The sequence below is a fragment of the Epinephelus moara genome, chromosome 7 (assembly GCF_006386435.1).
Source record: "Epinephelus moara isolate mb chromosome 7, YSFRI_EMoa_1.0, whole genome shotgun sequence".
Taxonomy (NCBI): Eukaryota; Metazoa; Chordata; class Actinopteri; order Perciformes; family Serranidae; genus Epinephelus; species Epinephelus moara.
Window position 1 is genome coordinate 19,362,773 of NC_065512.1, and position 16,822 is coordinate 19,379,594.

General features: G+C 43.2%; 1 protein-coding gene across 1 annotated transcript in view; it reads right to left on the bottom strand.

The window, feature by feature from the left end:
- Nucleotides 1-1,659: 1,659 nt before the first annotated feature.
- The window catches only part of igsf3 (immunoglobulin superfamily, member 3), a 90,348-nt gene continuing 75,185 nt past the window's right edge, over nt 1,660-16,822 (bottom strand). The window contains exons 7-9 of the mRNA XM_050048395.1: nt 11,774-12,184; nt 8,309-8,749; nt 1,660-7,660 (exon numbers count right to left, since the gene is read on the bottom strand). Coding sequence (XP_049904352.1) covers nt 7,410-7,660; nt 8,309-8,749; nt 11,774-12,184 — 1,103 coding nt within the window. The 3' untranslated portion in view covers nt 1,660-7,409. The remainder of the gene's footprint in view (nt 7,661-8,308; nt 8,750-11,773; nt 12,185-16,822) is intronic.

Below are 16,822 nucleotides of genomic sequence, written 5' to 3' on the forward strand. Positions count from 1 at the left end.
TTGCGGTGCCATTTTCAGCAGTACAGGTGGTACATCTGTTCTTCTTCTTTTATTACTCACTTTTATTTCCCCTTCAAACAACAGAGGCAAACCAGTGCTCTGCTCGAGATGTGAATGTTACAGTTCGTGTGCTAAAAAGATTTCTCCCCCAATCTTATTGACTCACAGTTAAATTGCAGTGAGTCACGCCACACAAAGCAACGTTGTGTCATACAAAAGTGAGTGCAACAAGCTGTGCACAAGCCTCAGCAGACCAGTCACACTCCACACAAGCTGTTAATTCTGTGACTCCACCTCCCTTATGCCTTCACCCCCAAGAACAGAACATGCCCTGCTTATACTGCTGAGCATTGTGTGTTGGTGAGTCGACATGTTCTTGCACAAGGACCATTCACACCTGTATGCTGTTAGCCTGTACTGATCTTCATGGATTTTTCTCTCTGTCTTCGTTATGATGCATCCAAGCTCGCCAAAGTGAAAGAAGGAAAAGGCATGTCCTGTCCTTGCATTCTCGTCAGCGCTTCCTCTCTCGCTGGCAATAAATCATAATCTATTTGCCTGACTGCTGCCCTGCTGCTCTGGATCGTTAAGTACTGTCTGCCCATGTGTGCCCTCTGGTGTCTGTACCCGTGTCAGCGAGGACTATGGATTTGTGAGTGTTGCTTACTTTTATGCAAAACAGATCTTCCCTCATAGCTTGAGAAAATGGGAGACGGAGAACAAAAAAATCAGGGGGAAAGTGGGACAGGAAGATAGCACTCAAAGGGGGGGGGGATTCAGTACTTTTTGCATCCTGTGAAGTTGTTACAGAGCTGGCTGACAATAACATCAGCAGTATCAGTGTGCCTGCTATCAGCGCTAGCAGCATCAATAGCTCTTTGAATGTGGGGGCTCTTTCAGTCAAGACAGATTGTTTTGTCAAGAGTCGACCAAAAGCTCTTTCAGGGGGAACCTGCATGCATCACAACCCAGAAAACAATCCAGTAACTCCACAAGCAAACACCAAACTATGATTTTTCTTCCAGTGAATGCTGTTTTCCCTTTGTGTCACTGTGATTTATGGAATGGGTGGCAGCATTTGTTCTCGGCTTCATTGGGTATGCGTGCATCAATATGAGTTAATATGAATTCATGGGAGAAGGAGTTGGAGAAGTTTATGAATGCCATGGACTGATGGAAGTTTACTGCTGGGGAGTTGTGTGTGTTTAAGAGAGAGAGAGGAAGAGCGAGCGAGTCCATCCGCATTGGATGAGTTATGAATGGTAGGATGTGATTTGCTGAGGCTGTCAAAAAAGTGCCTGGTTAACTTGCAGAAGGCCCTATAAGCATCATTTATCCTCTGACATGCTGACCCAATCCTTCTCTAACCCCCTGACAAAAACACACACATACACGTACAGACCCAACTGCACATACGGAGTAAATAAACCCTCATGTTGTTGCTGGGCTCAGAGGTCAAAATCCAACGCAGACTCAACCAGACCCTGATGCCTGCAGGGCATTAACCTTGAGTTTACGGTTAAAGCAGAACTACATGGCTGGGAGAGGTGCTGGCAGGATTTTAGTACATGATGGTTGTTGTAAGAAAACTGATCGATATGTTGTTTTAATCTCCAAATACTGCAAAATGAATATGGTTGGAAGGAAAACAGGAAGATGCACTGAATGTATTTTATTGCAATAAACTGACAATAGCAAAGTGCCTTTTTCATGGTCACGATGGCAACTATTTATAACAAATGGAAAAATAAACAAACCATGGTCATATAAAAATACATCACTGAAAATAAAGCATCACTGGCTGAACTGAAAACATCACCACAAACTATTTTACACCTAAATCTGGAGCCAGCACACAGCCAATACATGCAGCCCTCGAAACGCAGCTACAACACTGTCAGAACGTTCGGAGGAATCTTGGGAGGCAGCTAGGGATGGTATTAATATTATTAGTAGAAAAGGAAAGAAAAACACCATTCAGAGTTTGACTGTACACCCCCAGTCATGGCGGCGGCGCTGTGACATCACACACCACACGCAACCTGCACCTCCTGACTCAAGTCTAGAAAGATGAAATGAATTTTGCATGAATTTAGTGTGGGATTATGTGATTTGAACACTGAAGCTGAAGCAGCTGTTCAGTGGCACCATTTATACAACTTGCATCTCTGGGAATGTTCAAGATTTATAAAAAGGCAATCATTCAGCCAACAAACACTCTCCTGCAGTTTTTTTTTTCCTTTTTTTTCCTTTGCTTATGAAAAACTGAAATCATCTTCCTATTAGAATTTACTGCCAATGCAAATGCAAGTCAATAGCATATGCAGCCATTACTGTCAAATCACACAAGAGCTTTCCAACAGCTCCATCAATTATTTCTGGTGATGCTGGGGCCAGGAAAAGCACAGAATGGCTTTCCTGCAGTTTTGATATACAGTATACATTTATACGTTGACTTGCACTGGCATCACATCAAAAAGCAACAGGAGGCGAAAGAGTGTTTATAATGGAAAAAGAGAGGTAGTCCACACACTGAAAATTGCGATTCAATGAGGCAACATTTCGACCACCGAGGTCTTTGTTAAGCAAACACCCATGTGTAAGAAAAACAGGTGATATATACAAAGGAAACGACAGCTCCAATGAGATCAAAATATTGTCACAAACTCATTTTCCTCATGCACAATCACAGTATTGTACATATGTCTGTTATTGTACATGTGTAAAAAAAATGTATTTATACAGTTGCTATGTATTTATACCCTGCATATGCTATTAGCAAGCCTTAGTGTAGTTGCCACTTGAGTTTATGCATATAGTGGATAATATTCCTTATATGTATCATGTGCTCTTGTAACAGTAGTTGGAGATGTCATTTTCTGTTTTTCTCTGGATGTTTGCCTGACAAAGACTTTGATGGTTGAAATGTTGCCTCATTAATAGGATGGGTATTGTTGAAAAATGACAATACCAGTACCTTTAACGTGGCAGAGATACCAATTAAGTACTTCATTTCATAGCAGTCATGTGAATGGAAGCATTCAGTTGCGTAAAACACTACCAAACACCACGGGTGTGTAGTATAGCCATACTTTGGAATAGTGGTTCCGATCTGGTCCAGCCACAGGGTCCAGATTTCTCCTTAGTCATTAATTCAAGGTCCACACAGTTTAATATATTCAGTGTCATACTTGAGTTTGGCCATGCTGTCGAGCTAGTGTCCTGTACTCTGTAGCTGTCCGTTAGTCACTCACTCTACAACAGGAAAGGGCACTTTGAAATAAAAACTGTATGCTGGAAATTCACTGTACTACTTCTTGTGTTGTTTAAGAATCTTGACACATTCACGAGTCACTTGCAGTCCATTCACAATGGACCCACGACAAACTTTTGGACCACGACCCACCAGTTGGGAACCACTGCTTTGGAATAGGCTCGGCGATCGGCGCACAATGCATGCTAGTTAGTTTTGTGCCCGACTTCATCCCGACTTGCTCTGACGTATTACAAAAGTGGACGGCGATAAAACCGCGAGAGCAAGGCGGCCGCAGTTTTTAGAGCCAGGCGCTGCAGTTGCTCTCCACCGACTGCACCGCCTGGCTCTCACCTGATCTAACAGCTGATTGGTTTAGATGTTGACTCAACAATATGACGTTTTAGATAAACTATTCATTTTTGTTAGAGATTAAGATTGTATTTGTCTAATTTGAAGCTTTATTTTAATAAATTAATCTATCATAATTAAAACAACTGGAGACTGAAAACAAACTGATATATGGGTTTGATCACTTTTTTTAATGAATTGACATCATTCCAGACAGGATGTGAGTGTGTCTGTGACTTCCTGCACGGACTGAAGGCTGCTGGAAACTGTCGGGAAACTGTCCGACTTCACCGCAGCTTTTTGTCACCGGCCCCCGCTGCAGCCGCCTGCTCTCGTCTACTTTTCAGGCGAGGCGCAGTTCATCTTGAACGAGCCTAAAGTTTAGGTGGCACCACAGATCCCCTTTTCCACCAAGTTAACTCTGCTTCTTGAAAGCTTGGAGCTACCTAGTGAGCCAGCTCACGTTTCCACCGGTTTTAAATAGAACTACTGTAATCAAGAATGCGTCATCAACAGAGGGTGTCACACAATGTACAAGGGAAGTTAACAGTAGTAGCAAGATGGCAGATCGCACCTGCCATCTGTCAACCAGCGAGCTATTACAAATATTTGTTTTTATCCAAAAAACAGGCAGGGACCAGCTATTAATAAGACCGCTGCACTCTTTTTTATTCTGATGATTTCTTACTTAATGTCTCTACTGTTGCCTTCTCCATCCTCTCTTCCCAATCTATAGAATATGACACTGATGTCATCATGGTTAGCACCTCAGATCAAGGAAAACCTTCTTATTTTGGTTTCAACTGGGATCCAACTCTTCAAGTTCTGAACCAATTAATTTTTGGTCAAAATGCTCCGAACGGCTCAAAATCAGGTGTGGGTACTGGAACACAACCTGTTCCATGTTGGTGGAGAAGGGGTTTTAGCTGCAGCAGTGGGCCGATCACATGTCGTATTAAATCGAAGAACGTTTTTTCTAGATCTGGGTACAAAAAAGAATTGAATGCAGTTCTCATTTGATTGGATAAGTTTCAGTACAACTTGATATTGGTTCATTTCAGTAGATACCTTCAAATTATCAAGCACAGACACCCAGTTCAGCTCATGAACTATTTGGAAGGTTACAATATCAAGTGTGTGTACTACTTGTCTTTTTCCATTGTGTGCTGCTTTTGTCCGGCACCTTGTTCCCCTTGAAAAAACCTGTAAACACATGCTGAATAAGGAATAGACTGGCAGCTAATCAATGGACCTTTTCTTTGAAGACGCTGATTAATCTAGTTGTAGCGGACTTTGCTGCATGTGCATCACATCTAGCTCCTTCCAACTCCCCTGACTTTACAGCACCAGCCCTGTTCCACATGGAATAGGGTGGCCTACTTAAAATGGACTGGTAACCTTGAAAAACAGTGAAGGAAGTTGAAATATCAGACCTCGTGACTTGTGTCAGTATCAGCTACTGTAAGTACTGTTTCTTTTGGACATAAATCTGTTTAATGAAGTGCTGCATAAAAGCAAAGCATTAAAAAGACAAATATGAGCTATAATATCAAACACAATCTCCACAACACCCATTCTTGAAATAGATTACTTCACAGGTTTCAAAGGGCATCTGGAATTGGCAGTCAAATATCGTAGATGACAAGGGACTGGGCTTTGTGTTGACTCTTGGCTCAGGACGTCGGTAGGAGGAGGGGGAAGGGGCACTGCTCTGTCACACAAACACAATGCTCAAAGAGTTCAAAGTTTACAAAACATCAAAATTCCTCCCGCAGTATTGTCATGCAATATACATGTTGACACGATTGAGACAACAATGTCAAGTTTTTCAAGAGTTCTCATGTCCGGTCTGGCAGTGAAAGGGTTAGGCCCAGGTCGGGGTAGAGGATTTCACACCTCTCCTGGCTGTTGCATTCCAGGGAAGGTGACACAGATTCTCAACCCTTCTGCCTTGCGTCAGGGGAGCCGAGGATGACGCCTTTCAGCTAGAATCCGTGATTAAAAGACGTCTTAACAGTTCGGTTTCAGCTGTCTTTGATCAAACATCCTACCTAGGTGTTACATCACATTTTCACTAAATAAACGCGACTCAAGCAAAAAGCATTAAGTGAATTCGTTTTTGTGACTTGTCGGTTCTGACTATTGTACATGTAGAAGCCACAATAATTTTCATTATAGGTATAGATATACAGTGTTTTGACACTGACCAAACTTGACAATCTGGTATGAAATGCTACAGACTGCAATGCGCAGGACAAATCTAGCATTTCTACATCTACCACATTGCCAACACACAGGCTATTGACATAATCTGCTTGGTGCAGTTGCCTGGCAACACAAGCAGCACAGTTCTTAGAGAATTTCAAAGCAAAAAGAAAAAAAAATCTTACAAAGCTATGCAAAGTAGTAAAAAAACAATAAATAGAAAAATCTTTAAAATAAACACAAAAGTCAAACATTTGTCCCCGCTCGTCATTTTGTTTTCTTATAATGTGCAGAGAACATTTGAAGTGTTTTACTACACATCTACACATTAGTAATCTTCAGTGTGGCTCTTAGCAAATCAAAAGTCTTTTTTTTTTTATTCTCATCTGCCTCTTTTGAGCTGATATCTTTTAAAGACTGGACGGAGTGGTCATACTGGGCAACATAAAGAAATGTGCAAGATTTTAATTTCAGTCAATAACCCCCACTGTGTAATTTAAACAGGACAATTCAACTGATTTAACACGAGTGTAAAAATTGCCCTTTTGCCCTCAAGGCCCATAAACCCACAGCAGGAGGTAAGCAGACATATTTACAATCTGCTTCAAAAACCAATCAGCTTCGCGACTCTCTTTAAAACTTCAAACATCAGCTGCGGAGAGCAGCGTGGAAATAAGGAGGTCTTGGCACTGAAAAAAAAAATTCTTTATGTGAGAGTACGTATATCCTCAGCAGGAGAGCGCTGTTCATTTACTCCCCATCATCTCCGACGTTCCTCCGTCTCCTTCTCCCCGTCTCTTTTTCGGAGGATAGAGGAAAAGAGCGGAGCAGTCTCTCGCTAAGGCCAGAGTGTCTGGCAGTGTTTAAGTGGTGCATGAGGACCTGTTTCTGTCTGCCAAGGCAAATTCATTGTGGAGGCAGGTGGGCCAACACACATACACACATCCTCACTTAGGACACAGACTTGTGTGTCCTTGCCTTTGTCTCTATGCAGGCTGGCAACCAAGTCATCAGCTACGGAGTCAGTGGGCGCAGAGAATCACTATGGCAACCAACATAGTGGGCCAGGCTGTGGCTGCTCTTGGATCAGTGCGGAGACTTTTTTGGCATCCACTGAGTGCCGGAGTCGGTTATAGAGTTCCTTCTCTTAAATGTTCTTCCCGGATTGGCCGATGATCTCATGTGCGCAGTTTTTTTTTTTCCTTTTTTTTTGAAAAATAGACAGATATTCAGAGTAATAAAAATCAAAATGCAGCTATGAGTTTCACAGAAAACAAAAAAAACGAGAGAGGCTTGTGATACTCTCTTGTCCTTCAATTCGCACTTGCACAATTGACCATGCTGACATGGCACACCCATACTAGTCCCCACACGCACGCACACACACACGCTCGCACACATACATACATACATACATACAGTTGTTAACATAAAACAGGCAGCCACCAGGGTAGGGGTTTTTAAACTGATCAACTGATTGACTAACTCAACACAGCAGTGAACGACAGTAAGGTCTGAAGGTGGAGTCCAGATCTGCTCCCTGGCATTGTGTTGGCTGGATTCGCGATGCGCGTGAGTCAGGAGGGGGGAGCACCCTCGCTTAGTCGACAGAGCCGGGGTGTAGGCTGAGCGCAGGCGGGTCCAGACAGGTGGGAGAGTAACTGAGGTGTGGTTCTTTAATCCACAGGAGGGGAGCGCCGTTTTTGCCTTCTTGGCTCTTGCTGTTGTTGCGGCTCTTGTAGCGCACCAGCAGCACAGCGATGAGGAGGATGCCGAAGATGGGGAAGGGGTAAAAGAAGACGAAGTAGAAGAGGGAGTCGTTGGAGCACACCACGGACTGGAGGGTGGACACTGTTGACAGAGAAAGTACAAATCAAACTTTTCGTTAAGTCCTGAAGAAACTAATCTCTGCAAATCCTGAAAAAACTACAGACTGAAATGGACTTTGAAATTGTATTCTGATTTCATGACTCATTTAGCATGCTGAATGTACCTCTTACTGTTATAAATGATTTTCATCCAGTTGTTGACACTGGCGAATGAATCTATTTGACTGCTTTACATCCAAGCACAGCTTTTGACACCATTAATCACTCAGCTTTAATGCTTAACAGTGGGTGGCCATCTCGGCTCGGCTTTTAACTGAGCTTGTTCCTATCTTTAAAATAAATGCTGCCAGTGGGGAAGCCAGATCATCCACAGATGACATATAGAGTACCTGAGAGCTCCTTAATTGGCCCATAATATTCTCTAGTTACATATACTGTAACACAGAGGACCTATTATGATTGGGCAATATGGCACTATATATTGTGAGATGAAAGATCCAAAGAAGCAGCAGTTAATTAAATCTTGTGCTATCTGTGAAGAAGCTCCCTGGTCTTAAATTGCCAGTGTAATAATAGGAAACAGCCATTGATACAAGTACGGTTTTGTCACCGTGTTCATTTCCACCTGCATTCAGAGGAGCTTAAAGGATTTAGTTAATTAAGGACTTACCTTGCTGCATTACATTGACAATTGTGAACCCAGAGTTGTTGGTGGCCAGGCGGTACCACGCATTGCGGGGGTTGAGCAGCCACTCCTCCACATGGCAGTAGTATCGGCCGGCGTCTGATGGCCGTGCTCCTTGTATGGTCAGGCTGTACTGGTCAGAGGTCATCCTCTCAAACTGCAGGCGGGAATTAGGCCCCGGCTCTTCTCTGGGGCTGCAGTTTCCGTTTCCAAAAACGGCATCGTGGCCGATGGAGAACACGCACTCTCTCTCCTCCTCGCCCACCTGTTCCTCGTCGTCTTCATCGTCGGAGCGCTCCACATACCAGGACACGGAGAAGCGGGAGTCTCGGGACGACTGGGAGGGAATGCTACAGCCCAGTCGGATAGAGGCGGACTCTTCCACTGTCATGTTTGACTCTGATTCCTCCACCTGCAGTCGAACCTCTGCGGAGGCAGGAAGAAAGAGAAGGAGAAACAAAGGAGGGGAGAAAAAGTGGAGATGTATTAAAATGTACAGTATTTGTTGGGCCTAGCAACAGAGCCTCAAATCACAATTTACAATAGGAAGGTCTATATTGCAATCATAGGTCGCAATAATGAGGCTCTTATTCCAGTGAGCTATGCACTAAGTTAAGCATTGTAGCAAAAAATGTAGCATGGAATATGGACTGGAATACCTTTGTGTTTACACATAGAGTAGACACAGCAGTAAAATTATCGGTCGTCTATAGCAGGTGTGATACATGTACAGATGCTGGCACTCTGCTGAGCGACCCGTCAGATGGCTGACCACAGCCACTTCTCCCATGTTACCAGCATCAAACCTTTTGGTACAGAGCCTTTATCCAGCATGGCTACAAACAACCTCTCTCTAGAGCCATGTTTTATAATGTATAAAAGCCATACATTTTTAAACACACTTCCGCAGCATTTGCAAATAGCCAAACTGCTAGTGCATGCTAAGTTAACTCGCTCATTAGACCTTCCCGCCATCAACCAGTCCCCCAGGAAAGCTGCTCAGCCTTGCAGCAAATTTTTCCCAGTGGCCACTCGCTGTATTGCATAAAAAGAAAATAAAAAATAAAAAATCCCCTGTGGCCCAAAAAGCATTTTCCCCATGGACCACCACTGTAAGGGAGATCGCTCTATTTTGAAATTTGATCCACGGAGGCTTTAGGCAAAACTTGTAAAACTTTCGTCAAGCCAAGAAAAATGATTGATGAGCTGAGTGGGAACTCGCATGTGGGGCCAGCGGGAGAAACACTACTACACATATTCAGTGGGCCGCATTCCGCAGAAGTAAACCCACAAGCTAAAACTTTTTTGGCGTATGCTCCAGGCGAGCAACTCCATTGGAATGAATAGGTGCCATCTTAGTGTCCGGTATCTAGTTATTATTAAAATCTATGCCACCCACTAGCTGCATACGCCAATGTATATCACGTGATACGAGAGATGCAGCACTAGAATTTTAAATTAGTAATACAATGAATTTATTCTGTATAACGTTGGAAGTGTTTTAGGATTTTTATGAACATCTTTAAATATTTTCTTAATTTCATTACTTTTCCAGGACTTTTATGACTGTGGGAATCCTGTTGCTGCATCTTTTTGGGAATCTGTTTGAGCTAGAGTTAAGATGATTCATCAATTCATGGATAAATGGATCAGAGCAAAATTAATTAACTATCTAGTTCAATGATTGATTACTCGTTAAAGTCCTTTTGTCAAGCAAAAACATTTTCTGCTTAAAACTTCTAAAATGTGAGGTCTTCCTACGTTTTTTTGACTTGTATGATAAACATCTGAACATCTCTGTGTTTTGGACTGTTGATCAGACTAAACAAGTGATTTCAAGATGTCAACTTGGCCTCTGGGAAATTGTGGAAGGCACTTCAGCTTCAAATTAACACTACAAAACGGCAAGTAGTTCTGCAAACAGGGACACCAAACTTTTCAATATGTGCCAACAAAAGACAAAAATAAATAAATCCCACAGTGCTGCCCACAGCTATCACCGGTCTTTCAGCTTTCCAGCAAGGTTAGATCCCACCCCACGGCTAACGTGTCTGTCTGTCTGTCTGTCTGTCTGTCTATCTGTCTGTATGGGTATGCTACAACCCTTCAGGGCTGGTACAATGACCCAGTTTTACTGCAGCTAAAAAAAAGATGGCAGTGGAGACCTGGCTTGCTTGGGCCCCTCTCACACACAGTTTGGAATGGTCTCCTTGTTAAAGCAAAACGGGAAGCAGAAAGGACAGCAGGAGAGCAGAAAAAACAGGCAAATGCTGGCACTCATCTCCCATCATCTCTCCTCCCGACAGACTGATTTCTGGATGGCTTCCTGAGTGAATGCATTTTTTAGCACCTTAATGAATATCCATGGTGTTTATACAGTATATTCTGTTTGTCGTATGTAGATCTGTATGTATAATTTAGAAACCTATATGGTTATGTATAACCTTGTACCTACGTTCCTCAGTAAATGTTAAATATTAACCAGCCACTGATGAGTTTCCACAAACAACCATATGTTAACTTTTAGCTGAAACTAAAGCATGAAAGAAATCAGAGCCTTACACAATAAAAAGCCTCATATAAGGTGCACATATTCCCAGATCTCTGCATTTGTATGGGCGCTGTAGCTCGATTAATTGTTAGAGCAGCGTCAGCTCCTTCGTCTAGATAAAACACAAGCCTTCTCCTTGCCCCGCTGGCTTGTGACCAGACGTTTTGATCCTCACGTTTTAGTTGGACAGATGCCATATCAGGGATTTCACTCTGCATTATAAACAGCGCACCTGGCAGATGAGACGTCTGAGAAAAGTCACCTTCAGCTGGTGTGTGGAATAGATACACACAAAAAAGGGTATGTCAAGGATGGGTTCATTGGGTTGTTATTATTTATTTGCATTCAGGGGTGCATGGAGTTTGATTGTAAAGGAGGGGAAACAAGTTTATGGTAAGAGAATGTGGGCCAAGGGAATATTCAATCAAGGACAGGAAAGGAAATGAGATGTGTGTGAGTGTACTTAAGATTACTATCATGAGGTAAGATGTCAGGGCTTGGGTGGCAGTCAGTACATCATGGGTGTGAGCGCTCTGGAAGTTTTTGAGTACTGGACAAGAGGATTATGTTCTCCGTCTGAGCCAGGCTCTTCCCTCTGGCGTGGCATATGACAGCTGGCATGACTTCAACCCATTTTTTACCACCTGAGCTCTGCCCAGGGCAGGTGTAAGGTCATCAGAGCGAGACGGCCTTGAGGCCTTGAGCAGAGCATGTGGGAGTGAGAGGCAAGGCGAGGGCAGAGCAATATGAAATGGGGTGGGTCAGGGGGATGTTTAACAATGGTCAACCGCTCTAAAGCAGGACAGCATGTGGGGCTAAAGTGACAGCTGCTGCTTCCCTGCAGTGGGAATAAATAAGCATTTTGCTGAAGACAACAGCAGCTCAGACCGCTTGCTCACCTGGCTGTCTGACCAGAACCTGCGTGAACCCCGATGACTCCCGGGAGAGGCGATACCAGGCTCCATCTGGGTCACTCAGCCACTCTTCCACCAGGCAGTAGTACGTCCCAGAATCGCTGTTCTCTGCCCTGTTCAGCGTCAGCACGTAGAGACGGGGTGACAGCCTCTCAGCTTGCACTCGGCGTCGCAATCTCTCCTCGTCTGCGTAGGCACCATATTCAAAGGCCCCCGTGCGTTCGATTCTCAGCAGGAGCTCATCAGCTTCTGACCCGGACGCGCGCCTAACATACCACAGCACAGCGTGCTGGGAGTCCTGGCTGGTCTGGGAGCTGATGGAGCAATTGATCCTGACGCGACTGTCCTCCAGGTACACCTGAGACTGGTTGGTCTTTTGCACTCGCAGCTTGCTCTCTGCAAAAGAATTAGAAAAGAGAGAGGGGGTTCATGAGGGAAGGAAAAAGAGCAGACAGTCAATCCTTTGGGTGCAGGAGAATGTGAGCACTGGTGACAGGTACACAATGCAATTTCTGTTTTGTGACAGACGACCTGTAGCTGGGTTTATTTCTGGTGCCAGCAGGGCAAGAAAAGATAGTAGTGCGTGGGTGGGTGAAGCAGGTGACAAAGAGAAAGAAAGAAATACGAGGGAAGGGGAAAGGAGGAGGAAATGTCAGGCAAATCAAAGCTGAGGGGATGGGAGGTCTGTTGGTATCAAAGTAGAAATGTAAGATAAGATGCAGAACAGCAGAAGAGACAGGGGTGAAGGAGAAGGGGGGTGGATTGGGAAGCTGGGCTATGGATATTATTAGGTAACACACAAGACAAAAGCGGGGCAGGGGGTCTGACAGTCTGCCAAAAGTAGGAGGAAGGAGAAAGAAGAAGGAACGCATTTATAAAAAGTCAAACCGGGATGGGAAGAGAGCAGATAGGAGAGGGAGGAGATGATAGAGAGGTGTGACTGAGATGTCACGAAGGAGCTGAGGCTGCCCTGAGTGCTGTGACAGGATTGGTTACAGTGACATCGGTTGTGGGATAGGATTAGCTGCAGGTACATCAGGTGTGACCGCGGCCAGGGCCCCGCTGTCAAATGCTTGGGGGGAGGATTAGTTCGGCACAGAGCATGTTGAAAACACACACACTCACACACACATAGCCCTAACATGGGATGTATAAAAACACAGGATCACAAAGCAAAAAAGAATCCACACCATACGACTCTCGAGCATGACATGAGTATATTTTTTTCATGAATAGTTAAGATTTGTCTCAAACAGTCATAATCTCAGGGGTATTTACCTGCACTCAAACAAACACCACGCCGCTTGAATAAATGTCAAACAATTCCAAACGCGTGCATTCCTAGAGGGCATCTCTATCAGCAACATTAACAATCTTTGACCTGAGAAATAACGATTTGATTGGTAACACTTTCCAGCTTTGGCACACTGACAGCGAACCAAGAGTTGTTTGTTGGCAGAGCCCAATTTGGGGAAACAAATTCCCTTAATTGATCTCAGCGGCAGACGAGCAACTGCAGAATGTCATTTTGCCACCCTCTTCCCACCAAAATGAGGGAGGAATGCCTATTTTCGGATCAGAGCGCTGCGGTGGTTTGTGAATGCAAACAACAACCAATAAATACAGAAGACTCAAATGCAGATTTTAATGCAATTTATTCTTTCTAAATTAGCAAAAAGGGAACATACTTTAGAAATTTCAAGATCCAAAAGCTTTCACCTGTTTCTAATCACATTTTCACCAATGTGGAGATGTGAATGCATAAACTACTACCACTACTGCTATTATTATAAGTCATAGTTCTACTATTATTACACATGTATGATTATTATTAGATACTTATACACATGAATAAATACATATATTGTTATTAGTCATATTTCTATTATTGTCATAGTTAGGGCGAGGACCTCATTGAGATTTTTATTCCTCTTCCTCCAAATGAATCACATTTTTGAGGGGCTTAACATGCTCAAAAACTCATTAAACTTTGCACACACATAACATCTGGTAAAAAATTTCACATTTGGGGGTCTCGTGCTCGGCTGCCAAAAAATGGCTCAGTAGTGCCCCCTATAAAATTTCAACGAAGCAGCCCCCGAAGCTGGGTTCACCGACATGTACGAAACTCGGGAGGCACATGCAACACCCTGAGACGTACAAAAAAGTCTCTTGGAGCCATACTCTAAACCCAACAGGAAGTCAGCCATTTTGAATTTACTGTGCAATTTTTGTGCATTTTTGGCCATTTCCAGGGGTCGTACTTTAACAAACACCTCCGACAGATTTGATCCGATTGGCTTGAAATCTTGTCTGTACCATCTTAAGACCTTTTACATAAAAAGTTGATTAAAGCTTGAGTTTTTGTCAAACCGTGTGACCGTGGAGAGGTGTCAAATTTCCATGTTTTGCCACCAAACAGGAAGTGGTTTGTAACTCCAGCATTCATGGTCCAATCTGCCCCAAACTTCACGTTTTATAATTACATGCACATTAGATGTCATGGTGATTGCGTCACCTACTGGCACCAGGAAGTAAGAGTTTTCAGACAGTTGTGTTTTTTTTATTTACAGCAACATGACGTATAATTAATGTGTTCGCCACTACCACATAGTGAACACAGAGAGTAGTACAAAATGTGGAATAAGTCATTCCAACACCTACACTCTATGAAGGATATACCATCTCACTCCTGCATACAGGGTCTGACTTTCACAGAAATGAACAGTGGCATCAGCCAGCATCCTGCTAGCGCCCTCAAGTTGTGTGAAGGTGCAAGGGCCCAATCATTGCTGCTTGCAGCTTTAATTGTAATTGTTATAATTGCTGTGCATGTCTCACTCTTTCTCCCTCTCTCTGTCTTTCTTATGTATCATTTTGCCATATGAATAATCTGTATTGTACTCTAATTATCTTAATCTGTTCTGTACACATCTATTGCACATTTGTCTGTCCTGGAAGAGGGATCCCTCCTCAGTTGCTCTTCCTGAGGTTTCGTCCATTTTATTCCCTGTTAAATGGTGTTTTTGGGGGAATTTTTCCTTATCCGCTGTCAAGGTCCAAGGACAGAGGGATGTCATATGTTGTAAAGCCCTCTGTGGCAAATTGTGATTCGTGATATGGTGCTATATGAAAAAATGAATTGAAATAAATAAATCGAATAGAATATATTTGGGCAAGCTTCTTGTTCTGTTTCTGTTTAGACGATAATGGCTTTTTTTGTCAAATGAAAAAAGGGTTTTGTAGTAAAAATGTATTTATATTCCACAATGTAAGGTATAAAAAAAAAAAGTATTTTCTTGGCACTGGAACAAAAACTCAGTTACTGTATTGGCACAACACATTTCAAACAATATCAAGCCTTGATGGGGAATATGTATTTGTTTGTTTTTTGATTGATTTACTGACACGAATATGACCCAATATAAAACCCTACATTTAATTTTTCTCTCTACGCTTCTCCTGCATTCCACATCTCCAATTTCATGTCCCCTCTCAGCTCACGATAAGCTTTGCTATGACTGACTGACTGATTGACTGCCTAGGGTCACAGCCATCTGCCCTGAAAACCTCACCCTCACAGATTGCTGTGCGTGCTCAAATGATCGCTGTTTGTGATTCTGCACAGTTGCTCTATACATACAGTACGTACACATTCGGTTGAAATCAAAGGATGCATGGCTGCAAGGCACCACTGGACCACCCTGTTGTGCCACGGCATTTCAAGCTAGCATTTGAAATGAGTCATTATCATTGCCTGGGTACCCACTAGAGACTTGGTAGGAAGCCTGACAATCTCCCCATCCGGAATTACTGCCGAGCCCTGCGGAATCCTGGCAATCTTTTTTTTTTGTGCAGGAGAATTACCTCCGAACCTCCTGAAGTGGAACCATGCAGGATTGGATTGGCACAGGACAAAGCAATTCTCTGCCGCTCACCATTTGAAGTTTGAATCCGCAGCCAGGAGAAAAACTGGGGGCTGAAAGCCTGTTGCCTTACATCAGTGTTTACAGAAATCCCTTTTCAAAGCTAAAATAGGCTAATTATTCAAGCCCTATTAGGTAGCATCATGAGCTATTACAAGTTATCATAACTTAGCACTGACTCAAGCAGAGACAGACGGACAAATAAAATCGAAGCGCACTGGGGTGGAAGAGAAATAATAGGAAGATAAATATGGTCTGTCTATGTCCCAAAACAACCTTAAAGTCTCCACTCCATCCTGAATCCTTTCGCTGTGCAATGCTCCAGTAAAAGAACAGCGGCTTCACAGACTAGCCTGTCACATCCTCTGACACGTGTCCCTTCCCTCTGAGAGTGAGGTTTCTTCCTTCAGCTACAGCACAGCCATCTTTCCCAGTTACATCAATGCATCTGCTGACACAAGCTGCAGAAAAAAAATCTATATGATGTATATAATTTTGTATATGAGGCACTGATGAGGGCAGATTGAGGGAAGAAGACCAAGCGTAGGGAGCCACTTCAATCATACATCGTTCACAAGCCTGCTCATCATATATGTGCATTCCTTCAGCAGCAGGAGTAGTGCTGTGTTGTTGTCTGTCAGAGAGGCTGTCAATAACTATTTTAAGTGTGATTACATGTTCTCTGCTACTGTATTTCGTTAATGAGCCTCAAGGGTGCATCCACAAAGTAAGACAAATCCGTAATTGAAATCACTTGTTCTCACTGCTTTGCATTAGTTCATGTGCCAGACAAACCTGGCCTCGGATAGGATCAAAGTGCATTTTATATCTGCAGCCTTCAATCTCTCTTTTTTATGTTGGCCAGTTTATTTTCTCCACAGGAAAAAAAGCAGCAAAGTTGTGTCGCTGTATAATCAAGAAGAAGAGAAAAACTCATAATCATTTTTTTAAGTTAACCTTGAGCATAATTGTTGACAGCTCCTCATACACGTCACCTGCCTCTGTGGTTTCCAGGGCAACCTTGTCTCCATGAACAACGTGCCATGGTTAAGATAACGTTTAAGGACCTTGCTGGTCTTATTTTTCCTGAAAGAAAAGGCAGACTCAA